The sequence below is a fragment of the Chrysemys picta genome, chromosome 10 (assembly GCF_011386835.1).
Source record: "Chrysemys picta bellii isolate R12L10 chromosome 10, ASM1138683v2, whole genome shotgun sequence".
Lineage (NCBI taxonomy): Eukaryota > Metazoa > Chordata > Testudines > Emydidae > Chrysemys > Chrysemys picta.
The window spans coordinates 73,439,723-73,465,823 of NC_088800.1; the positions used below are offsets into that span (position 1 = coordinate 73,439,723).

Genomic DNA, 26,101 nt, shown 5'->3' on the forward strand with positions numbered 1-26,101 from the left:
GGGGAGCACTCTACCTCTTTCTTCCCCCTCTTCTTCCCCCCCCCCCCCCCCCCCCGGGGTCTGAATCTTGAACCTTCCAGCTGCTGTAATGGCTACTAAAAAGGCAGCCTTCATTAATGGGTGGGATAGGGAACAAGTTGCTAAGGGCTCAAAGGGACCTTCAACCCTGTTAACGCTGTACTGAGGTTCCAAAACTGGAAAGGGGGTGGGGAAGGGAGAGACATGAATGAGTCCCTTAAAGAATTTAGCCACAGTAGGGTGAAAACCTAGTGTGGCCTGGGATAGGTGAGTAATGTGCAGATATCGCTGCTAGATACTCTGTGGAACTAATAAAGCCTAGATTGTTGCATAGTCCAGTATTACTGCAATTGGTGTTAAGAGCGACAGATGGTGCTGAGATGTCCAAATAGAAAACTGTTTTCTTTCAGCTTTGTAAGTCAGTCTAGTAGTCGAGGCTTTCCTGCTTTAGAGCAGAATGTTCTGAACTTCAGCTGAACAGCTTCTTTTGGTAGACGGCAGCCAGCCAGCATCCAGGCTGTCAGATGCAACAATGCTGAGGCTGGGTCTAGGATCTGACTGTTCTTTGAGATTGTTGGGCAGAGTAGGCAAAGTGATCGGGGGCTGTGTTGAGAGTTTAGCAGCCAGGGATTGCCAAGGAGTCAGAGCTTGGAAGCCCACGCTTGCTGGAGTCCTTGGCTCACTGGGACAGGAGGGAGGATTGAGCCTTAGCTATGTCTTTCTTCTTAGCACCCAAGCAAGCTTTCATGCAGTGCTTCTGAGTCTGCTTGGAAACAGAGGGGTTGACAGAGCAATGGTCAGGGATTTGCTCTTCCCCTGAACAAAAAAGCACACAGCATGTCCATTGAGGGGCATGTTTTAAATCTAGCTTCTGCTACTCTGGGGTAAGGGCTGGGGCAGGATTCTAAACCTACTAACGAACTATGGAAAATTATAAAAAAAGGAGAAAAATTAAAGCCCAACCGAAAAATTAAATTGCTGACACGGAGGGCAGGCCTACACTTAAAGGCTGCAGCAGTACAGCTATAGGGCATTAGTGAAGCCACTACCTATGCTGACAGGAGGATTTCTGTTGGCATAGGTACTCCACCTCCACGAGAGGCAGTAGCTATGTTGAGGGGAGAAGCTCTCTTGTCGACATAGTGCTGCCTACCCTGGGGGGGTGAGGTCGGTATAACTACGTTGTGGATTTTTCACACCCCTGAGTGACTTAGCTATACAGATGTAAGTTTGCAGTGCAGACCTGGCCTGAGTTGTAGAGAAGCAGGCAGATGCTGCAATGGCTTGGTCTCATTGCTATGGGCAGTAAGAAGGAACTGAGGGATGGTTGCACCTGCACTGCGCTTTGTGCCCTTGGTTTGGGGCAGCCAGGCACTGAGGGTGTAGGTTAGCCCCACCAGATGCTGCAGGCTAAAAGATTGCACCATATGCACCAAGAGTGGAATCTGTGTGGGCTACCACTTGTGGGACCATCTTTCCTTCTCACACTGTTCCCAGGGCGGAATTGCACTTAGGGGCGTGATGCTAGGAATGCCCCAAATAATTACTGCCAGCATTATCTCTGCTGTGGAAATTTTTTTACTGTGGCTGAGTCAGTCAGCTCCTATGTCATGAGTGCTTTCCAGGTGCTGATGTTGAATAACTTAAATGTTCTTGACATTTTGCCATTTAGGCACACTATGCTGCGTAACACCTAAAATGCCCCCGGGTTGTAATGCAGTTTGCGGTGGTGACGTGAGGGGGAACTAACTGCTTTTTCCTAAGCTACTCAAGAAACTAAACTTCAGTAGACACTGTAGGCAACAGAAGAATTGCCTGTGGACTCTGCATATTTTTTTTTTTTTTTTTTTTTTAGCTTTCCCCCCCCCCCCCTTCATTCCATTAGTTTAACTTGTACAATAGGTGCTTGTGATTGCCCTTTATCATTAGTGAAACCACACAGTTCAGCACCGGCTCCTTGCCTGTCAAAGAACGCTTTGACGCTACATTAAGGCTACTCCTTTTGGCTTTCTTTGTGCAGGGGAGTCCAAGAGGACACGCCTTGTTACTTCAAGTAAGTGCAGTTGCTAAATTTAGGGTATAATTTCAACCTATTTAGTGAAACTGACCAATTTACTGTTTCTAAATCTGAAAGTACAAGGCTCTCTGGCTGAGATTTTCAGAAATGATGTCATTTTTTTTGGATGCTCGGAGAGAACACTCTATATTAAAGCCAGGCACTAGAACTGAAAATCCTCTTATTCTCATTCTCTCTGCTGCTGACATCAGTAGAAAACTAGCTATAGAAATAAAAGCACTAAACCAAAGCCAGACGATAAACCAAAAAAGCACATCCAGTGTTGGAGAAAGTGCAACTGTAATGTGCCCACCCCAGGGACGATGCATCTGGGCTGGGTGGAAAACAGTAGCGGAAAGGTCCCAGGCAGTTCTATGACAAGTTGATAATGGGGGATAAGAACAGGAAGCACATTCTGAGCATCTGGATGTTTCTAATAGGTCAGCAGCAGAAACCGTTGTTGTTACAGTCATAGTTTAATCCATACATCTGAGACTTATTCCTGTAATTTGTGAAGCCTGCACATGGGCCTCTAAGGCCTTGGCTACACTTGCGAGTTACAGCGCAATAAAGCATCCCCAGGCGCCCTAGCTCGTTCCCCGTCCACACTGGCCAGGCACGTAGAGCGCTCTGACTCCGCAGCTACAGCGCTGCTGGTACTCCACCTCAGCGAGTGGAATAACGTTTGCTGCACCCCTGCTGGAGTGCCGCGGTGCCAGTGTGAACGAGGTGTTGCGTTACTGCGCTGTGATCAGTCTCTGGAAATGTCCCATAATCCCCTTAAGTCAAGTGGCCACTCTTGTCAGTGTTGTGAAACGGCTGCAGGAATGTGGAAATGCCCTTTCAAAGCTCCATTTTGGAGAAGTCGGCTCAGCTCCAAGAAAAGCAAACATTTACTGTTTGCTTTGAGTGAGTGAGAGCGAGGCGGGGAAGAGGGGGGGGTCTGAACTTACAAGACAGCATGCTGACACCCCAAAAACCTATTCTCTCAGCACCCCAAAAACCTATTCTCTCTCCCCACACATACACACTCTCTATCTCTCTCCCCCCTTTGAAAAGCACGTTGCAGTCACTTACATGCCGGGAGAGCTGCCCATAATGCACTGCTCCCAATGCCGCTGCAAGTGCTGCAAATGTGGCCACACCAGTGTGCTTGAAGCTGTCTGTGTGGACAGACTGCAGCGCTTTCCCTACTGCTCTCTCCGAAGGCGGCTTTAACTCACAGCGCTCTACATCAGCAAGTGTAGCCATGCCCTAAGATAATAGCCCTGTGTGCATTTGAGCTTTTTAATCCGCATCTCCCAAGCTGAAGTGTTGGTGATGAAGGACCTAATTGATTGCACATGCAAAACTATGAATCTTTTCTTCCTTGGTAATGCATCTCTTTCTGTTTCTCTGTGTGTGTGTGTGTGTGTGTGTGTGTGTGTGTCATGTCCCACAATGGTGGTAAAGCTGTATGCCAGCATTCATACCTCTTATTTTGTTTGTGGTCCGAACCCTAAGTGATCAAAGTCAATAGTCATTTGCATGTGACTTGTAATCCTCTTCTTTCTGTAGTGTATGTGTTCTTCCACATCCTCTTCCTAGAGCAGAGATGTGACCATTTCAGGGAGTGTGCAGGCAGTTACAGGAACCAGACATACCAAAAGCTTTACAGTAGCATGAAGCAATAGCTTATTTGAATGTGGCTGGCTTGATTGCTGACTGTACTAGCAGCATGGGCTACTTGCAGGATCATGTTGCTGTTGGGCTGAGGAGATTGCTGTGTGCTCCTGGATGCTCTTTCAGGGCCCAGCGAAAGATCTGATCTGTGTTATGTACTGGAGGGAGAAAGGACTTCTTTCTAGCTTGACTTTTTAGTCAAGAAGTGACGTTTGAAATCTGCCTCTCTTCATTGTACACTTACCTGGCTATTTCTGGCCTGGCTAGATAATACTAATTACGTTCCTTAGTAAAGTGCTCAGGGATGGATGGATAAGTTCCAAATATCATTTGTCCCCATGTTAAAGAGAAACGGAAGCACAGCGCCTGTGTCCAAGGTCACATTGAGTGAGTAGCAGATCTGGAAATGGAAACCAGATTTCCTGGAGGCAGGGCAGCATTCATGAGGCTGACTCCTACCAAAGAGCTCTAGTAGAGACTATTCCATAGTATGCTTCAGGGGCAACGGGAGGCTTTGGTGTCTGGCAGTATAGATCTGAATGTTACCAGCCATGAAGGGAAATGGATGTTTTTTTTGCATGGTGTGGCCTGGGCATCCTTGATTGCTTTCAGAGCTTCCAATTATATGATTGGGTCAAACTGTGACAAGGAGGACCATCTTTATTAAACTCTGCTTTGTCTAGTGGGGATTCCATATGGATGAGCTTTCACAGTGAGATGATGCACAGAGATTGGAGGTTGGACATAGGCAAGCTGAATTAAGTGGTTCCTAATGTGACTTAGAGTATTCTGTTTTCCTTCAGAGGTAATAAAGGCTTGTGAGAGCTCCTTCAGCCTGGCTGTCTATGTATGACTTGTGCTCTAGTTTCCAGTCTTCATACTTAATCTCTGTGTCTGATCTATGGGGTGCATCTGGGAGTGGGTTAGCACGCCACTGGATTGCAAAGCTCTAGTGGTTGTAGTGTTTAGACTGTCTAGTGTGATGTGATGCAAGCTCACTTGGCCTCTGAGCTTTTGGGGATGGGGATTCTGGTTGGTCTAGTTTCCAAATTGGAGCAATGAACTCTGAATTTCTGTTGTAAAAGTTGGTTGCCTGTCTGGGACAGGGGACAGATACTTGCTCTTCTCCCACTCCCAGCAGTCTAGGACCAGTATGAAGATGAATTGCAGCTGTGTGAATGGGGCTGGAGCAGGGGCGGGCAAATGTTTTTGCCCAAGGATCACATCTGGGTATGGCAGGCCATGAATGCTCATGAAATTGGGGGTTGGGGTGTGGGAGGAGGTGAGGGCTGTGGCTGGTGGTGCCGACTCTGGGGTGGGGCCAGAAACGACGAGTTGACAGTATGAGAGGGGGGACATGCTGCTGCTTCCGGGAGCTGCACGAAGCCACGGTACACGCAGAGCAGAGCAAGCCCCCAACTCCGCTCCCTGGCTGGAGTGCCGGAGTGGGGCAAACCCACTGGCGGAAGCCCGAGGGCCAGGTTAAAACATCCGACGGGCCAGATGCGGGCTGTAATTTGCCTACCTCGGGCTGGAGACTACTTGGACTAACCCCATGGTTTGTGTAGTGGGTATGAGGGCTTGAGCCTGTAGTATTAATTAACCAAACAAGTGTTCAGTTTTCTAGGATGATAAAGTTCTAGGTTTAATAGAATACTTTAAATTATGACTGGAAGAGCCATTAGGTGGCTGTACAACATGGTGGATTAATGCTTCACCTTTGTCTGAAGATTCTGAATTGATTATCTCTTTCCTTTTTGCATCTGAAGCTGGAGGAATATGCTAGTATGGTGTAGCTGACCTTCAGGCTTAAGGTGTGCTAGGATGGGCCAAAGGAAGACTAAGAATACCCAGTAACAACCCAATCCCTATTTTTCCCCTTTGGAATTTTTGCTGCAGTTTGGAAAAGTGTAAATGTATTGGAAGGAAGCTTGGGCACTAATTCCTCTTTGTGCCATTGGGAAATCTTCCCCTAAAGGAATTAAGTACAATACAACTGTTACCTTAAGAAAAATGACTTCAGTACTGCTTTTAACTGTGATATCCTCTTGTCATTTGACTTTTCACCAGGCTGGAAGATCACATGTCTTAAATGGCAAATCTAGATTTGTTTTGGTTTTATGCACAAAACAAATCTAGAAAAACATCCTTGTCAATCAGCTGACTACTTAAGATCTAAATACTGAAACCTCATGTGGTCATGTGCAACTTACTAAGAATATTTTCACGAGGACTGAATTGCAAGGACTGTAGGATACGAAGAGTGGCAAGGTTGAAAAAATTCAATAAAAATTGCAATAAAGTGCATGTGTCCCGTGGCAGGATCAATTAAAAATAACTTTGATTTTAAAATTTGAAAAACATTTTTAAATTAGAATTGCACATTGCTAAATTGGATGTCGAATACTCATTTCTTTAGTTTGCTGTGAGGTGGGAGGGTCCCAGACTTCAGGCTGCAGTCCAAGCCAGAACATCTACACTGCAGTTAAACAGGCTTGAGCCCGAGTCAGCTGGCACAGGCCAGCTGTGGGTTTTTAATTGCAGTGTAGACATTCCTAAGGGCACATCTGCATAGTGACAGTCATGAAAGTTAAAGCAAATCACTTAAGCCTCCTTGATAATCCCACTTTTCAGTACCTAACAGGGGTTCAGGAGCCCAATTCTATGCCAGTAGTTTTGCATATTTTATCCTGTGTGTATTTGGAAAAAAGTTCACAATAACTAATATTGAATGTTTAACTTTTCATTAACACTGAAGCAACTTGCCTTTGACAAAAGTACAATTTGTACCTGATACTCTAAATATACATATGTCTAACTAAGCAGGTAAATAGTCCAATTTGAAATCAATGGAACTATCCCTGTGAGTAAAGTTAAATATCTGCCTGAGGCCTCAATGGGTGGGTAGTAAAGTTAAGAATGTGTACAATAAGTGTTTATAGTGTCAGAACTTTTAACTTGCTACATTTTTGTTTTATGTATAATAGTCTGGTAAATTAAAATAAGGTTCTACTACTGGTACTGGCATTTAAAAAAAATATATAATGTAGATTAAAATGTATAATGAACTAAAGTTGCGATAACACTTTCAAATTAACTTTACAAAGCCTCAACTTGATTTAAAATTTAAAACCTTGATTTAAAAAAAAATCATTTTTAAATCACTTCACTGTGTTGCATAATATGCTAAGCTGTGATGTGTTTAATGCTTTATTTACATATGTGAACCTTAAACCTCCCTAAAACAGAGAGGGAAAGAGCATCTAAGCTTTCTGATACTGTGCAATTTCATTTTGTTTGGGAAGACCTTTTTAGGGATGACAGCTGGACTGCTCACACTGGCCTGATAATTTTGCATAAATTATCATCTTGGATGTTGTTGGTTTTTATAGCTGATTACATAGGGTGGTGGACACTGGTGTCTTGTTAGCTATTAAAGTAACAGTTTAAAGCCAAACTATAATGAAACTGAACAAATAAACACCTGGCACAAGCTGCTTAAAAATCAACATGTTACAGCAGAATTATTTTGATAGTATCTGCTCTAAAGGAATTGTGCACTGTGTCACATGCTGCTTTTTAATAATGCCCCTGATTATGCAAAGATTTGCACATGGGCATAACTTTAGGCCCCACTACTCATGTGTATGTAAGTCTTTGCTGGACTGGGGCCTATACTTGTTTCTCATTTTAGTTTCCCTGCATTTATGATTGTACCTGAGCAACAACTTGAACTCTTCTCTAGTATAACTGTTACACTTTCTCTGGCTGTCTTATGGCAATGTCTAATCCACATCTTTTTAAATTAATTCAGTTTGCTTAAGAGTCTGGTATGCAGGCAAGCTTCCCACCCCGCTAATGTCATTTACCTTGAATTAGCCCTCATGGATCAATTGCACTACTCTTCTTTGGGGAGGATAGATGGTTGTCTGGCTAAGATACTGGACTGGGACTGGGTAGATGGAGGCCCAATTCTATGGCTCTGCCATGAACTTACTGTTTTGACCTGGAGCAAGTTACTTAAGGGGAGATTTTTCAAAGGTACAAATGGCGGTTAAGAACATAATTACCATTTTGTGACTGAAAAATCTCCCTCTTAATCTCTGCCTCAGTTCCCGATCTGTAAAATGGAGATATCCACCTTCTTCCACCCCTTGTCTGTGTATTCTGAGCCCTCTGGGCGGAACTCAATGTGCGTACAGGGCCTGCCACAATGAGGCCCCCCAGAGTAGTACATTCCTGACCAACACATGGGTAAATTCTAATCTTGCTTCTGAGGTACTGTTGAGTAAATGGAAAACATGTAATAAGTACACCCTATCCTGGAAATCATTTGCCTGCTGCAATACCTGTGAATTTTTTTCAGCTATTGATGGTTAGGTTGAGGGATAGATGACAATACTGGACTCTAACAAAATACAAATGTATGGATTTGATTGCCTCCATGCTGTTTGTCACTTACTCTAAGCTCTCTAGAGGAAGATTTATGCCCCTTTGTATAGTTCCTAGCACTGTAGGGCCCTGATCAGGTTGGATGTTTGAGAGATGCTCTAGTAGTTTTAAAAGGAGTTATTTTGGGGGAGTTCTAGGGCCTGTTATATACCGATCAGACTAGAAGATCAGTGGTCCCTTCTGGCCTTGGAGTCCGGGAGTCTGTGGTTAGTCTATGGGCTCTACTGCAATATAAATATTTAATCACACACAAACTACATTCAAAGAGTATTAAGGTTGCAAAGTCAAGCCCTCATAAATTAGGAAATGTCAGAACTGAGACTGCCTGTGCAAACTTAATCTGATCTCTTTGTGCTCCTGCATTATAATAGATTTGTTAATTAGATGACCTACTGTTATTTATTTATTTATTTTCTACCCCACAGGACCCCTGCTTCATTCAGTGCACAGGATGGACATTGTTGACCTAATGAGCAGCTAGTCAATATTTTTTCCCCCTCGTTCAGTGGATGGCCCCATGCCTTGCTTACTGCACTCGATTCAAACTTCTTCAGAAGACCGAATTATTAATTTCCTCATGGATTTTTTTCCATGGTGCTCACCACTGTTATCTGAGTACTTCATGAACTTTTTTTCACAAATGTCTGTTAGACAAGGGGGTTTTAATCCCCATTTTATAGAAAATCTTTCTGTGCCTCAGTTTCCTAAGGTCAAACATTTCCAGTAATTTTGGGTGAGACACCTAGAACGTGATTCTCTTCCCCTCCCCCCCCCGAGCAGATGTGTCCTGTGCACTGAAGGAGGCTGGGGTCCTGTGGAAAAGTGTGGTGTAATTAGACTATTACAGTGTATGCTGATAGGAAGCCCAAATTTACAGTTACACAAACAACCTTAATGCTGACATTTCCTAACTTTAAGTGCTTGATTTTTTCCCTCCCCCCGCCAACTACATTCAACTCCCTAGCTCTGAAGCAAACTGGAAAAAACCAAATTCCATTGTATTGCACCATATTGACACACATGGTTCATCATCAGGGTTGGAAGCTTTAGATCCACTTCACAGACCTCTGCCAATTGAGCAAATGGAGTAACTGATAACAGTAGTAGGTTATCATCTCTTTGTGGAACAGCCCTGGAGTGGGATAAGATACTTTGCCAGTGGCTTTTACAGATATTTGGTAAAACATTGGTTTTTTACCAACAGCAGAGGAATGGTAAGACTTAAGAATCTTGGCTTCCATATGGAGTATGTTGTAGTAGGCATAGACTTTTCTGTCCATTTCCCCCCAAACTTGACCCCTTTTGACCTGTCCCATCTTTTCCCTGCCTCTGGCTCCTTGTCCCAGTGTCCTTGCTCAGCCAGTCCAGTTCTCCCCCTGCATCCATGCTCCTTATCTGTATTCTTCTCCCAGTTCACCCTGTTTTCCTTCTTGGCTCTCAATTCCACTCTCCTCTCCTTGGCTCTAAGCCCTGTCAGTTCTAGTCTCCCCCAAGTTCCTTGTCCTAATCTTCTTCTATGTCCTCCCACCCCGGTCTGGCACTTGCAGGCATCCTAAAGGACAAGGAAACAGCTGCTTAGGCCTAGACTGAAGCATGCCCAGCGTGGACAGAATATTTGGAGACTGTAGCTGCAAAGTTTCTACTAAGCGTGTGCAAACTGCAGGGTTTTTGTTCTCCTCTCCCTCCTCTCCCCCCCCCCCCCCCCCAGGGTTGATAACCCGGGCAAAATTGGGCAGATTTTGAAGAGGCTGGCAACAGGCACATCCCTAGCACAAAGGCAACCCAGTGCCAAATGTCAGGTCCCTGCTCCAAAACATGAGAATGCTATAGCTTCTCAAAGAAAAGGTCCTCCAGAATTTAACATGGGGAAAACTTTTTTTCCTTAGTCTTGTTCTCAGGAACAGCTGAACCATTTTGGCTGAAATTTCCCAGAACAATTCGACCTCAAGCAGACACCTGGCATGTAAAATTTCAACCCAGAGAGTTAATTTTGGCAAATTTTATAAGCAACTGAAAACACTTACTATGAACTGTGGGAAAACTTGAACAGGAAGAGCTGCCAGCCTTGCCTACAGTGTCAGCAGGCATTTTGTGACTTAACTCTTTTTCTTTCCTCCTACAGAGTTGGTGTATTGGAGGACACCTTCACCTGTCTTGGTGTCTTGTGTGCCATCGTATTCTTTCCAATTGGAATTCTGTTTTGTCTTGCTCTGAGGCAACGAAGATGTCCTAACTGTGGGGCAACTTTTGGTTAAGGGATCAACCTGAACAGGCTTATAGAGGCCACATCTATTGTAGTACTTGTTTCTAATGTAAATGTCATGTACAATCATTTTATCTGATTATGCTTCAGACCTGTTTTGTAAAGTGTGATGAAATTATAGTCTTGCATGTGATAAACTTAATCAGTTTTATGAGCATGTGCATTGCAAAACACGAAAACCCATCTTGTTTCCATGTTTAATGGCATCTTTAAACTTAAATAAAACTGCTTCTCTTTTTGCAATCTTCACAATTTGTGGCAAGACTGAATCTTGTATCAAAATATTCTTTCATGTCAGCTGGTTCTGTGTATGCACACTTTCACCATGTACCTTGTTTAACTTTTTTTTTAATCACTTAATGTCCTCGGTGTTAATAGGCAGATTAAAAACCATAAACTTTGTATGCATACAATCATACTAACTGCAGTGTTGTGACATTCCAGAGGTTTAAAGTAAGAAATCTAAAAGTAGCGATTCTAACCATAGAAGTGATCTATTGTTATGGAGAATATTGGGGCAGGTTGGGACTGAGGACCAGTGCTGGTCAACATTTTTTCAAATTTTGAAGGGAGTTGAGGGAAAGACTAATTCTCATGTCAACTTCTTGCATTTTTTGACCAACTATAGAGCTGGTCCAAACTTCTTGAAGTCTCAAATCATGTTTTTTTAATTTTTGTTTTGACTAGCTCTGACTATATATGCTCCACAGGATACAGCAGTACTAGAAACTTATTTCAGGAAGTTAAGATATGTAGAGAGACACTAACATGCACAAGTTGGAAAATTCTGGGGAAGTTCAAGACACCATAAAATATGCTGTTGTACTTCCTCACTTCAAAGACCTGAAGTCTCTTAGAATACTTTCTTTTTTCTACTTCTTGTAAACAAAATCTGTTAGACACGAGTAACAGAATGGATATTCACAAATATTGAGGTAGAGATAATACAGCAGTAAATGGATTCATTAAGTATGGTATGAAACTAATGGCACTGATTTTTAGAAATACATAACCTAACCTGTCAAAAAGCTTATCTGGCATGATCTGACCTATTTTAATCTCTGAAAAATGGTTGTTTGTAACTTGATATTGGCTCAATCTTGCAATTTTCATTGGCTTGCTAAGCAAGACTGGCAGTTGGACTGAAATAGCTGGGGCAATAAATGTAAGGTAACAAAGTGGAAAAAGCATCAGGTCTTATTTAATAACCTCATTGATATGACTGAAGAAATAAAAATTCTCAGTGCTTGATCCAAAGCCCTTGAAGTCCAATGGAAATGCTCCGACTGATTTCAAGAGTCGCCTGAAGTTCAGTGGGGAGGAGGAACGACAAATAATATCAAGGAAACAAGACAGATTAGAAACATGAGTGCAAAGTAACAAATCAGATTAAATTTTAGCTTGCATTTTTCTTTTTTAGAAGAATAATCAAACAATGGGAAGATACCTAGGTCTGACACCTGCTTTTTGCTACAATATTAAGTAGCATTGCAATTTTTGGCTGCAGAGGCAAATAGTGGAGTCTTACTATTAAATTGTGAGTTCCTCATAGCTAAACATGCAGGTCAGGAGGAGTAATAAAATCAGAGCCAGAGACTCATTTTAATCTTTCCTGAATGTCAGATGTACTTTGGCTAAGAAATGGGGGGAAGAATTACAACTATAAAAAATAAACACATTAAGAATTACTACTAGAGGTACTGCTACTTATAGAATGAGGTAGCATGTAGAGTAATGGGCTAAGATTAAACTTCCCTCAACAGTTTGACAGACATCTTTCAGGTGTAGGTAGAGGACACAGCTACTCTGGACACAAAGCTATTGGGCTCTCTCCTCACCCAGCAAAGAACTATCGCTTACACCAAAATCTTCTAGGCCCTTGTCTCAGGGCACAAATTTATTTGACACAAAACTCAAAGTAACTTATAACAAAGCTATTTCTCTGACCAAACCAGGCTGTAGGGCCTCTGAGGCTTTCCCCTTGCACCTCTCTGCCATGGAAAAAGGAGGATTCACCTTTTGCTTTAAACCTCTGCTGAATCATGTGACAGGCAGGCAGCCCTTAACCCTTTCCTGGTTTTCTTCCTGTTAGACACTGAACACCAGACTTCACAATATTCTAAGTAACTACAGAAAAATCTTGCATTAGTGGGAAAGGAGTTAATGGACCAGATTTTAATAGGAGGCTTCTACAGTGATGTATTTTCCAAGGCAGAAGCGCTAATGTCGGAGTGTACTTCATCAAGCTGACTATCTGATTGAGCAACTAAAGCTACCCCTACTGTGTTGCACTTGATAAAAATGTAAGCTATTTTAAAAGTGTAGTGGCTATTCAGTACTGTATTTTATTTGGTGCCTGAAATCCATAATCCCTGCAGGCAGTGCATTCTCTTGCTTATTAACATACAGTCATTGTTCAGGCCCATGAAATACACTGTTGCATCCATAACTTTTTAAGACCACCAACTGAGTATTAAAACAGATCAATGAAGCTTACTTCCATTAAGTTGTTTGCTTTTTCTTATATAATTTAACCATTTCTGAGAAATGGACACATGGAATAGACATGTTCAATATTTACAAAACTATACTTTTTATAAAGTACTCTGTACTCCACAAATTCCAAAGTGTTTCACAATTAACTAGAGTGTGGTGGCAATGATTATGCAAGCTCTAACTGTTAATGCTAGCAGAGGGCCTTTACCAATACTCAGAGGTAGAGTGAGAGCATTGGTCAGGACATCCACGTTAGCCCCTTCTTTTTGAAAAATTACAGATGATGTAACTACCTACAGACAGACACCAGAGATGATGCAGGGCCACCTTTGTACAAAAATACATTGTCAATGTTCGGCAAGAGCTTGATTCTGCAACCTTCTAGGTCACAAGTGAGGGTCAGAGATAAAAGGATAAGGCTGCTGATTAACAAAGCTTTAAAATGTTCATGTGGGCCAATGGTTTTTCAAGTGCTATGACATAAGTGGATTATCGTATGGTTAGGGAGTCAGACTATGGTCTAATATTGCAGAATTTGGTACAGCACAGCAGCTTTACCTCTGCTGAAATATTTGCGTATTGGCTATGATCAGACAGGGCAGTTTCTGGTGTTTGTTTTACCTTTCTGCCAGTTTCCCTCAGACTTTTCAAATAATTACTTATTGTTTCAAAGTTAGACAGCTTTTTATACAAATCTCTTTCCAGATCACTGTACCAGACCTTTTCAAAGTAGAGCGAATATCCATGAGGACAAATCCATCATCTTACATTTGTATAGCGCTTTTAATGCTGAAGGATTGCAAAGCACTTTACAAACTAGATATAAGAATTACTTTACCTAACTCTGAAATTTTAGCTATTTACAGCCTACAGAAACAATACATACCAATTTCTCAAAGGGAGTGATGAAACATGGTATCCAAGTGATCCTACATTCCTCTTGCAGTAACACAAAGCAAAATGTAATACTCAAGTTAGAATTGGACCAGTACCCTGGTGCAGATTTCCCTACTCTTGCAAAACATACAATGGGATTTTAATGACCAAAAGTAGTCAAATCTGTGTTTTACATATCTGGGAAATGGCACCTTGACAGTACTGTGCTGCTTAGAACTGTGGTGGATCACTGGGTCAACAGAGTTAGAGTGAAACAAACCATTCAGTAGGTGGCTACTGGCCTTTCAGCACCAGGGTTTTTCCTTGGTCATTACTTACCGGAAATGAGAAGGCCCAACTCTGCCTCTTTTAGGAGATTAGACTCTGGGGCAGTAGGGTGATAGGCACAGGTGAGGATTTAGGGGCTCAAAGTATCAGTATCACCATGATTAGAACTCAGTTTTCTGTGGTCAGACCACCAAGCCTGTAACATTGCTATTAAATATAACAATATAATACCCCTTTAAATACAATGTTCAGAACAATCCTGCAGTGGCAGGGGGATGGACAAGATAACTGAATTTCTGTGACTTAAAGGGGCACTGTTTACTTAGCTATAGGCAACACAATGTTTACTTATATTACTACCATCACTTAGGTTTATTACAAAAAATTAAAAAATCCAATTTACTTTTCACATTTCTCTAATTATGGACAAAAGTAAGTTGTCAGTTTCTGAGTGCTGCAATCTTTGGGATACACAGGGGGAAAGGTTGTTTAAAGACAACTGTTTGCACTGGAATTTGAAGAAAAATTATGGCAAAATTGTTTAATTTTTTTTTTATAAAACAAGTTTTTGACAAATTTCAGTAGACATGGTCCTCTTAAGGATAGTACTGTATTGCAAATGGGTGTCCCCCCACACACTTTAAATAGTTATTTCATTAGAACAATAATACTCCTTTTTCAGAGTAGAACATTACTGAACTAAAAGTCAGACTTTGTATAATTTTAATAGCTTTATGCTGACACTTCAGATCAAATAATTTGCATTTTAACATCAAGCAAAGCATACTACATTTGTCTAGCTCTTAGAGGATAAATATTTATTTATAACCTAAGGCATCTATCTTAAACAAAACAATGCAATACATAATCATTTTATACAGTCAAACTTCTACTCTTAGTATTAAGGCAACAGTTGCATTGTTCCTTTTATTAAAAAAAATCAGTTTTTTTTCTTTTATATATCTACTAAACAATACATGCAGACTTAAGCACAAACTTATCCATGGTATTTTCCATACAACAGAGAGAGAGCATTTTGATAAAATATTAAGTATGCAGGTAACTACAGTATTCAAACTTCCCCCATACTTTCACAACTGTCTTTCTTCCTAAAAAAAGCATGTAGTGTAAAATCAAGCCAAAATTCTCAAACATTTTAACCCAGAGCAATTACCTCATTTAGAAAGCAGATGGATTGTTAAAATCAGAAATCCACTCCAATATTCTCCTACTGTACACTAATTACATTTAAATAAACAGCCTTTGTAAATCATATTCCTGAACATAGTGTTTACAGGGAGTAAAAATATTTTCATGAATATTATATTCATCGAATTATTGGTGCTGATCTGTCATTTGTTACTGTTGGTCGGAGTTTCACAGTGGTAAAAGGATTTTCTCCGCTGTGAAAAGAAATAAAAAATTACTACAGTGTGAGGGCAAGACAAGGTATATGAGTAGCATGACTAAAAAGTAACTCTCATAAGCTACCATTCAGTAAAACACTTAAGTACGTACTTTTTGTGCTTATGTGCTTTACTGAATAAGGATGGATTTAAGTATATGCCTTGAGTACTTCGTTGAATGGAGGCCATCGTCTGCATGCACTTATTTCAGGGAGTTATTTGGATTTTGTTCCCAGGTTGAATTTTTAGTACACAAATTTCTATCTATTCAAAATACACAAAGAATTAAATGCTGCGGTAAAACTGTACTGTGCAACAATTTAAGACTAAAATTTACATTTCCTTCTCTGCACTGACCCTTACGTGAAGAATAAAATGAGTGTTTCAACTACAAGATACTTTGCAATTACTTTTTAACTTAACTAGAATGAAAAAAATTTTATGGGTTCAGTTTGAGGGCTCTTAACAGAGCAAAGCCTTTTTCATCCGTGTAGCCCAAGGAGCTTTCATTTTCCATATCTGGGACTTCCTTAAAACTGGTTGAAACAGGAGTGATGTTCTCATTGCTTTTTCTTTCCAATCCTTTGTTTTCTGTTTGACCCCAAACTAAGAGCCTGACCCTGCTGCCTTTCATATAATGGGAAAAATCCCACTGACTTCATTGGGGCTAATTTCCCTTATTTTGCCACAGAAGGGACCCACTATGCTTGGCGGGGGGTATACGGCTACACTACCATTAAAAACCTGTGGCTGGCCTGTGCCAGCTGATGCAGGCTCGTGCTGAGGGGCTGTTTAATGGCGGTGTAGATGTTCAGACTTGTGCAGGAGCCTGGGCTATAGTTCCCTGGACCCCACAGTGTTTTTAATTGCAGTGTAGACATGCCCTAAGAGTCTTCATAGGGGATCATCAGCCTGCTCCTAAGTGAAAGCCTGGTTTGTAATGTGTGCCTTGCTTTTTTACTGCTGCCCAGTAGGGGAAACTGCAAAATGGACACCTATTTTCCTTTTAAGATAACGACCAACTACTACTACATTAGCCTGTTATTTTAACATACGCTAAACAAAACATACCTTAGGAAAGGTGGTTTTATAATGCCATTTATAACAGGTTTCTGCAAAGGAAAGAAAGGCTGTTATCACTGTTATACAGGTTATCACATCAATTCTGAAAATTGTTTAGAAAGATAAGCTACCTGCTTGCAGGTGTTTGATAGTCAAGAATAAATTTATATTTATTTAAATTATGTATTCCCAACATTCACTATTCCACATTATTTGGCTGCACAATGAAATACTCAGCCAATAGGAAGGGACAATAGCAGTTCAAATGCAGAGGATACAGAGAAGAAAAACCAGTAAGACCAATGCTTGAATATCAAACGTAGAAATTTAAATAAAAAAATCAAATACATGGAGACCCACCGAGATCTTCACTGTAAAATACTACCCTTCTATTGTTTTCAAATGTAAGGTCTGCATGGGTTACCTGCATGTAACTGCTAGTTGAGCATATAGATCAAATCAGGAGTTATAAAAACACATGGGAACAAAAACATTAACCAAATAAGTAAAAGAAGATTCTAAAATAGGCTGGGAGAAATCTACTGATCTGACAGGTTAAGAATCCCAAGATGTTATATCTATCTATCGTAGCATATTACAATTCATTCCTCTAAATTTATGAGCCTCATTACTTGCAGCAGTCATTAACATAACACACAACTTGTAAAATGCTAGTGATTACAATAAGACACCAATGCATTAATGGCTGGTCTGGACTTGCTCAGTTGTAAGAATGCAAATACATATTTTAGATGTTATTTCTATGAACAGGATATAATCAATATATCTGCTTGATGCATTGTGAAATCATGTAAAAAGTAAAGACACCCAATTTAATTGCAGGTTTGAAATTAAAAACAGTAGGGCACCGATTCTGATCTGTTTTATACTGGTTGCACTCTAGCTGCATTTACTTCAGTGTAGCTACTGCAGAGTTGCAATGGATTGAGTTCAGAATCAGACCCTTCCATTACTCTTTTGCACTGAAAAAAATATCATTTTTACATGCATCTGTGCTTTCTCCACTATCTGTAGTAGTGTGATACAATAAAAAGGAAAGGATGTGAATAGCCATATCTTTACCATTTCATTACTATTAACGGTCACATATTTAAATATGAGACAAAAATATTACTGTCTGGCTAAAATTAATATCTGGTACTGTACATTACTTTTCCTCCTGAAATACATATTCAATTGTGAAGTTCAGATAATTACCCAAAAGATGGCAGTGTTGCACTGCCATAATGTTGTTATAATAGTCAGTTTTACAGCTGAGATAAGGAAAGCTATCGTAGCAGTGACATTTCAGACACATATCTGAAATGTTTTCTTGAGGCCATTAAACTAGTTCCCCTTTATACTGCCTATTAGGGAGAAAAATTATACTAAATCAACCGTATAAGTCAATGCATAAATCAGTTCAATAAATGTACACCGCAAAATAAACAATCATATTGCTTCTAACAGTTGTCAACCGAAGAACGAAACAGCAGTTCAAAGATGATGAAAAACTGCAGTTGCTAAAATGAAAAATTACTGTTTTATATTTGAACACACACACTTGAATAAAATTATAGGAATACATGATTGTCAACCAGTAAATGAGTCCTCATTTGGTTTACACTAAGCATTTCCTTTGCATGGGTATTCTAGGTGTTTAATTTTTTAAGTATACAACTGTTAGAAAGAAAATTGGATTGGTAAACAAGGGTTTACCTTTGTTTTTATGTACATTAAACAATTGTATCAATATAGTTAAATCTAGATGTGTGGTTTCTAATTTCACCAGTATGGGTGAAAAGATATTTAGGGATCCATACTCATTTAGGCCCCAATTCAGCAAGGTACTTAAGCATGTGACTAACTTTATGTGCATGAACAGTCCCATTGAAGTCAATGAGATTGCTCACACCCTTAAAGTGTTTAAATACCTTGGTGTATCATAGCCTGAATCATGGGTTGCTTGTTATTAAACAAACACGCCTCCCTCCCATCAAAATGAAGTATTTTTAAAATCTGGGCTGCTATACTAATCCTTTTAAATGTAATTGTTCTGTAAGGAACCTTTCTGCCACATGAAGTGAAATATCAGAAGGGTAGCTGTGTTAGTCTGTATCCACAAAAACAACGAGGAGTCCGGTGGCACCTTAAAGACTAACAGATTTATTTGGGCATAAACTTTCGTGGGTAAAAATCCCAGTTCTTCAGATGCATGGAGTGAAAATTACAGATGCAGGCATAAATATACTGACACAGGAAGAGAAGGGAGTTACCTGACAAGTGGAGAACCACTGTTGACAGGGCCAATTCAATCAGGGTGGATGTGGTCCACTCCCAATAATTGATGAGGAGGTGTCAATACCAACAGAGGGAAAATTGCTTTTGTAGTGAGCTAGCCACTCCCAGTCCCTAGTCAAACCCAAATTAATGGTGTTAAATTTGCAAATGAATTGTAGCTCTGCAGTTTCTCTTTGAAGTCTGTTTTTCAAGTTTTTTTGTTGAAGTATGGCTACTTTAAAATCTGTTATAGAATGTCCAGGGAGATTGAAGTGTTCTCCTACTGGCTTTTGTATGTTACCATTCCTGATGTCTGATTTGTGTCCATTTATTCTTTTATGTAGACTGTCCGGTTTGTCCAATGTACATGGCAGAGGGGCACTGTTGGCAGATGATGGCATATATCACATTAGTAGATGTGCAGGTGAATGAGCCCCTGATGGTGTGACTCATGTGGTTGGATCCAGGGGCGGCTCCAGGCACCAGCGCACCAAGCGCGTGCCTGGGGTGGCAAGCCGTGGGGGGCGGCCTGCCGGTCGCCGTGAGGGCGGCAGTCAGGTGGCCTTCGGCGGCGTGCCTACAGGAGGTCCGCCGGTCCCGCGGCTTCGGTGGCAGGTACGCTGAAGGCGCGGGACCGGCGGACCTCCCGCAGGCGTGCCGCTGAAAGCCGCCTGACTGCCGTGCTTGGGGCAGCAAAATACATAGAGATGCCCCTGGTTAGGTCCTCTGATGGTGTCGCTAGAGTAGATTTGGGGACAGAGCAGGCAATGGGGTTTGTTACAGGGATTGGTTCCTGGGTTAGTGTTTCTGTGGTGTGGTGTGTAGTTGCTTGTGAGTATTTGCTTCAGGTTGGGGGGTTGTCTGTAAGTGAGGACTGACCTGTCTCCCAAGGTCTGTGTGAGTGAGAGTTTTCATGAAGTGAAAGTAACTTTCATTGCCTCAGCTTTAAACCAAGAACACAGAAGCAAAACCCCAATACCTAAACCACTCAGCTATCCACTCTTTGTAAGTCAAAATACTTAAGTGAGTTAAATTGTGCTTCAGTATAAATTGCATTCTGTTGTATATTGTTCCATTTGAACACTAACTGAATAGTGCAGAATATTCTAGATCAGCCTGGTGTTACATGGAGGGAGGGACAGGCAGTAAGTAAGTAACTCTACATTGTGCTCCCCTTTTCCCTGAATACGCACAAGCTCCTCAGCGTGAGCTCCACTTGGTCTGAGTTTTGTGGGTTCTTTTAGGGGAAGGAGTTGGAGTAGGCAAGGGGCGTAGAGGAGGCATGACTCTCCACAGCTGGCTTCCCTTCTGATGTAAGTGGCAGTGATTTCTCTCTACAACTTCTATCCCTTCTGGAGTGGAAAAGGTCAGGGGCAGCAAGTGGGCATTGCAGAAATGTTGCTGTCAGGCCTTAGGGGCACCCCAGGCAGAAGTGATGAAGATCACATCCTCAGGAGCTGTGGAACTCATTTTTCCCTATGTACATTTTGTATCCACAGAGCTTGCCCGTAGTGCCCCTCTCTCCTTTCTAAGAGGCTATAAACCCATCTTTTCCTCTGAGGGAACATGTAGCTCTAACTACCCAAGGGGAACACGCCAGAATTTTACAGGTGATTTTGCTCTTCCTCTGGGTTTTTCCATGCAATGACAGCACAGGAGCCACTATCATTATGTTTATTAATTTTAAAAAATCACCTAAAATGAATAGTCTCTAAAAGTCACCAGAGGTAAATTAACCACATGAAAAACTACACAGCACAATTCTGCTGAGACAACTTAACTGATGCAATAATTTAACAGAACTACAGTAAGTCACCTCTTTCCCTGTCACATGGCAAAGAACTCACTGTACTGCTTGCTTAGCAACTTCCACTGTGCTAATAAATCTTTAAAACTATTGCAAATGTGATCATAGTCAAAGGACATGTTGATCTAGTAGGACTCACCAGTTAGCCACAGAATAAATGAACCAATATATAATTCTGACATTATATAATTGTTAAGGCTCATTTATTCTTCATCCAAAAATGAAAACGCCAAATGTTTCATAATGTAGGTGCTTCGTTCACAGAATTATTTTGGAAGTTCCTAGATACTTTGTCAAATCTTTTTTTAAAACTTTTCCAGTATTTTTTTTTGTTAAACACAATACTGTACTATATTTGCTTTTTTTCGTCTCTGGTGCTTCCTGATTGCACACTTCCAGTTCCAAATGAGGTGTGTGGTTGATTGATCAATTCATAACTCTGAGGTTCTATTGTAGTTGATTTACAAATTCACCCAAAGCTAGAATATAAATCTTATTTTTTTTGAAATCCGTTTTATGGAGTTTAAGAAGTTTTATTCTCACAGGAGCAAGCTATCCTAGAAACCCTACAAGGTAGTGAGGTCATACAGTTCTATGCAACAGAACTCATTACTTATCATTGTAAGTAAGTAAAACCACTTTTTGAAGTATGGCTTCAAAAGTAGCTTAGAAAATGGTTTGCTCAGAAAATGGTTTGCTCAGAGCACTCAATGAACAATCTGGAAGTACTCTTTTAGTAAGAAGGCGTCAAGTATGTATGGGCTATAGAATTTATGAATGACTTTTCTTCCTTGAAATATATAGCAGCTAGTCACATCTTCTGTTCCAAATAAAGAAAACATCTGGCAGGTCAGCAACAACCAGCAGTGCAAGTATGCCAGTATGCTCCGGTATGCCATACCAGCAAGCTATTTATAGCCGGTACAGAGTACCGGAAAGACACAGCAGCAACCCTGCCGGAGAAGAGGGCTGGAGGTGGGGCTAGAGGTTCTGCTCCTTTCCCCGCTGGGAGGGTCAGCACTGGGGAAAGAAACAGAACGTCAGCAGCTCCTCCAATGGCTGTACCGCCCGCCCCTAGCCTCGCCCTCCCAGCACTGTCTTCTTGTGGGGCTGCTGTTAAGTCTGTAGTATACAGACGGAGACACAGCTCCGTGGAAGGGCTGGGGGTTCTTCTCCTTTCCCCGGTGCAGCAGGAGGAGGGCAGAGCCCCCACTCCAAGTTAACATGGGATGGATCATGGGGACGGGATGGGGAGAGCGTGGGGGCCCTGGGCTGGGGCGGTGAGGAGTCACATGGAGGGTCACATGCCCCCCTTAGTTGGTGGCCTCCCCCCACCTCCGGTACTGGCAAGAAATTGATTTTATTTGCACCACTGGCAACAACAGCTGTTTACCACATCTAATAATAAATCCAAAAGCAAACAAAGTAATAGCAAAACTGTCTACAGAGTTTAACAACAAATGTAGTGTGGCTATTGGAAGAACATTTACATGTACAATATTAGGAGTTGTAGTCATGCTCAAGTATATAAATTGTTATTACACCCATTGAAGCAGTGGCGTTGGAACAATTTATAGTGGGTGTGCTGAAAGCCATTGAAGGAAACTATACCCTGTATATGATGGAAACCACTTCAAGCCAAGGGGTGCTCCTGCACCCCCAGCACGCCTGCACTGAAAGAATGGTCATGCATCCCAAAAAAGCAACGTTCATCCCTAAAGGAATATGTAAGCCAGGAGGAAGGAGAAGTAATGCTTTGATTTTTTTTTTTTTTTTTAAAAACCAACTAATTCTGTTTCCAAGTCTGAAAATATTTTTGAAACGTAAACATTAAGATTACACTTAAATGCCTTGTCAGAAGTGACATATAAGCAAACAGATAATGTGTTCAATTACTGGTTTCTATTTAAGGCTGTAGTTCTGGTGGATATACCAGGATCTGTCCCCTATTTTATATTCACATAACAAATTAACATTTTAAAAATAATAAATACATAGGTAGGAGAGTCATACACAAGTGGGTATATGTCACATTTTAAAGTATTTTATATATAGGTTTTAAAATCCCCTTTTATTAATTGCATATCATAGGCCAGTATTTTAATGTCAAGATCAGTTTCAGTATGTGTATTGTAATGTGGTACCATTTAAATTCCCCCCCCCCCTTATAAATCCATAAATACCATAAGAAGGTGCTTATTCTAAGCTCTAGGCATCTTTAATACATAAAACACAAACCATATCAGAAAAACAAAACCAGCAGCAAATGCCACCATGTACTAGCAATAATCAGTTAGCCCTTTAACAGCAATGAAAAAAAATCCCTACTATCAAAAAAGCACTATTTTAGACCAAAGATTCCGCTGCTGCTACCGTGACTACGCTTCTATCTTGATGAGAGCTAGCGCAAGTATGCATACGCAACCGGGGGAATCACTCCCCAGCTCGTAGCATAGCCTTTGCGAGAGTCAGACATTTACTTTTCATGGGAGGTATTGAATTATTTATCAAACATTATCATTTGGCAGGGAATCTTTGAGTTTCTGCATCTGCAAGTGATATATATTTTGGCTTGTGTCTACAAGTAATTCTTCTTGTACATGTATGAATATTCTTGTAGAACTCCTAAGCAAGACAACGGAGGATCAAAGGGAAGCTCACTGCATTGGAAACTATGTGTAGTAAGAGAGGACATTTCCAGGAGACCGGGCTAGCTGAACTTCTGGCAAATTTTCAGATTCTTTAAAGGAATCAGCCATATACTGTAGGTCATGTGGTTTATTTTAAAAAATTATGCCAATCCAAATTTTGATGTTATGACAATTAATTCTTCAAAGAAATATTGTTTCGTCCTCAAGGAGAATTCAGATAATTTTTTTCCCTTCTGGGCATGTCAAACTTCATTATTTCATATGTAAATACTCCCTCCTTTTCCCCCACACTATTTTATTATTTTATTTTTAAAGGAAATAACCCAACTTTCAGATACATCATCATAACTTGTATTTATAACTGGTTAATGTGTTTAATGTAAATCTTTTTGCCTGAGTTCAAATCTTCAAAATAATACTATAATAATGTGATGTTTGGGATAATATTTACTTATTGTTTATTAAAAATAGCATTTACTAGTTCATAAATTTCCAGAAATATTGCTCATTCTCTACATTTTTGAGATACACATGGACCGAGAACCACAAATACACATATGGAGACACAAATATATAGGCTAATCTATTTTGTCTAATCTAAAAAAGTGCCTACCACCATTGTATCTAGGCACTTGCACATATCTAATTATATTAATACATTAATTAAAAAAGGAGAGAGAGAGAGAGAGAGACCTCTTTGATAAAGACTATAGTTTTCTGATGCCACCTAAAAGTCACTGCTCTCAAGTACTATCATATACATATTATTGATCATTAACTGAATATTTTAATATTAATCAAAAAGATGTAACAAACTTTCAGTTTCTGCTTTTCACTTTCCCAGCAAGATGTTCTGAGACTTATACTGTAGCAATGTGAAATATAGGAGATTTACAAGGGCATTCTCATTTCTACTATATGTGCCAGCAGATCACTTAGCAAGCACAAACATGACAGTTTACAGTGCTAATTAAATGTACTGTAGTTATAAAATATTTAATTCAGTCATACTAGCTTTCTGTTTATTTCTGGTGCAGTAACTAAATGTGAATTCTGTTTAGTTATTCATTCACGACAGAATGGTATGCAATATGGAATTTAAAGACACTCACTATGGAATTATACACTATTAAAATTTGACATCTTACTGTGGCACTGCATCTCAGTTTTAGCAGAGCTTCAACTACTGCCTTACAGACTGTTATATTAAAGCAGTAGTTGAAGCTCTGCTAAAACTGAGATGCATGTATTTTGCTTCAGGAATTTTGGGAAACAATCTGAGCAGAATCATTTATCAGAGTTAGGTATACACTCAGCAATCAACATGCATCGTTTGTATTCAGATTTAATGGCTAAACTACCAGGCTTACAAATGAATAGGTAAAAAATGCAGTCCATTCAGTCGTGCGTGTTTGCAGGATATGGGACTTAATGTGTGTGTCTAAATACTCCCCCTGGCCCGTGTAGGATTATTTTATAGACTATGAGCTATATTCTGCCATCAGTTATATCCACACAATACCATTTACTTATATGGGGTTGTACAGATCTTTCTGAAGGCAAAATGTAGCTCATTACTCTCAATTGCTTGGACTATTATAATTTTAAAATGACGTAAGTGATGGGTTTTCCATCATCTTCCTTGAGATTTTATTCAAGGGTTTGATATCTTCCAGTGCTGGGAAGTTTTCTCAACATTCGGCCTAAATTTCACTTCCAAAAAATCATAATATTATTCCTACTTATGCTCCTAAACAATTCCTCTCCCTTCTTAATGTTAGCTTAAAGACATGAAATGGAAAAAATGTGGTGTTTCCTAAAAAGGCCTGATCCAGTGTCACCAGAACTCAATAGAAAGCCTCTAACTGACTTCAGTGGCCATTGGATCAGGCTGCCAAGGACACATATTAACTTTGGCATTGTTATTTTAGGCCTGTCTGCTATTGATTAGCAATTAAATAATGAGTCAATTTTTAATAAAAACAACGCGAAGTCTGGTAGCACCTTAAAGACTAACACATTTATTTGGGCATAAGCTTTCGTGGGTAAAAAAACCCACTTCTTCAGATGCATCTTCGGTTGCATCTGAAGAAGTGGGTTTTTACCCATGAAAGCTTATGCTCTAATAAATCTGTTAGTCTTTAAGATGCCACCAGACACCTCGTTGTTTTTGTGGATACAGACTAACACGGCCACCCCTCTGATACCTGACACCATGCAAGGCACTCAGTTTTTAATGTTTATTACATGGTTATTTTTGAATGTATTAAAAACAATGGGTTTGTCTGTCTATGTCTAATCTATCTATCCTATGTACACATGCTAAGAAGCATCTCCACTTTCTGAACTGAAATAACAACACAGAAGTGTTTACATTAAATGCTTATTTTTTTTTAGTAAGAATCTTAATAAAGAGTAACCAATTTGATAAAATGACAGGGATTCATGAGAAAGAGAAAGTGGGTATGTCTGTTTTAGAGAAAAGTAGACAAACTTGTAAATGTAGATTAGAGGAGGTACTATATAACAATAGTGAGAAGTAAACATTATTTCATGTGGTTAAAGGTAGTTTAATAAATAGTAGCCTGAGCTTCCAAAGGAAAAAGTTTAAATTAGACATCAGGAAAAATAATTCTTACAGTGGGGACAGTTTGGCAAAAAAAAATATTTTGTCGAGAGCAATTGCTGAGACTTTGACATTAGGGGTGTGTGATGGGGGCAGAAGTTGTTAATGTAAGCTGTGGGCTCAATCAGCCTCCCCTGGCTACACCTGCAGTGTGTGTA

The 26,101-nt window shown here is 40.3% G+C and overlaps 2 protein-coding genes across 3 annotated transcripts in view; one reads left to right on the forward strand and one right to left on the reverse strand.

Annotated features, from left to right (window-relative positions):
* The window catches only part of BRI3 (brain protein I3), a 52,142-nt gene that overhangs the window by 17,317 nt on the left and 8,724 nt on the right, over positions 1–26,101 (forward strand). The window contains exon 3 of one of the 2 annotated variants that reach the window (XM_005304682.5): positions 10,311–11,638. The exons of the other annotated variant lie outside the window; for it this stretch is intronic. Within the exon in view, the coding sequence (XP_005304739.1) occupies positions 10,311–10,443 (133 nt within the window). The 3' untranslated portion in view covers positions 10,444–11,638. Of the gene's footprint in view, positions 1–10,310; positions 11,639–26,101 lie in introns of those variants that run through there. 2 annotated transcript variants of the gene reach the window in all.
* The window catches only part of BAIAP2L1 (BAR/IMD domain containing adaptor protein 2 like 1), a 66,400-nt gene continuing 54,924 nt past the window's right edge, over positions 14,626–26,101 (reverse strand). The window contains exons 13-14 of the mRNA XM_005304683.5: positions 16,589–16,629; positions 14,626–15,514 (exon numbers count right to left, since the gene is read on the reverse strand). Coding sequence (XP_005304740.1) covers positions 15,439–15,514; positions 16,589–16,629 — 117 coding nt within the window. The 3' untranslated portion in view covers positions 14,626–15,438. The remainder of the gene's footprint in view (positions 15,515–16,588; positions 16,630–26,101) is intronic.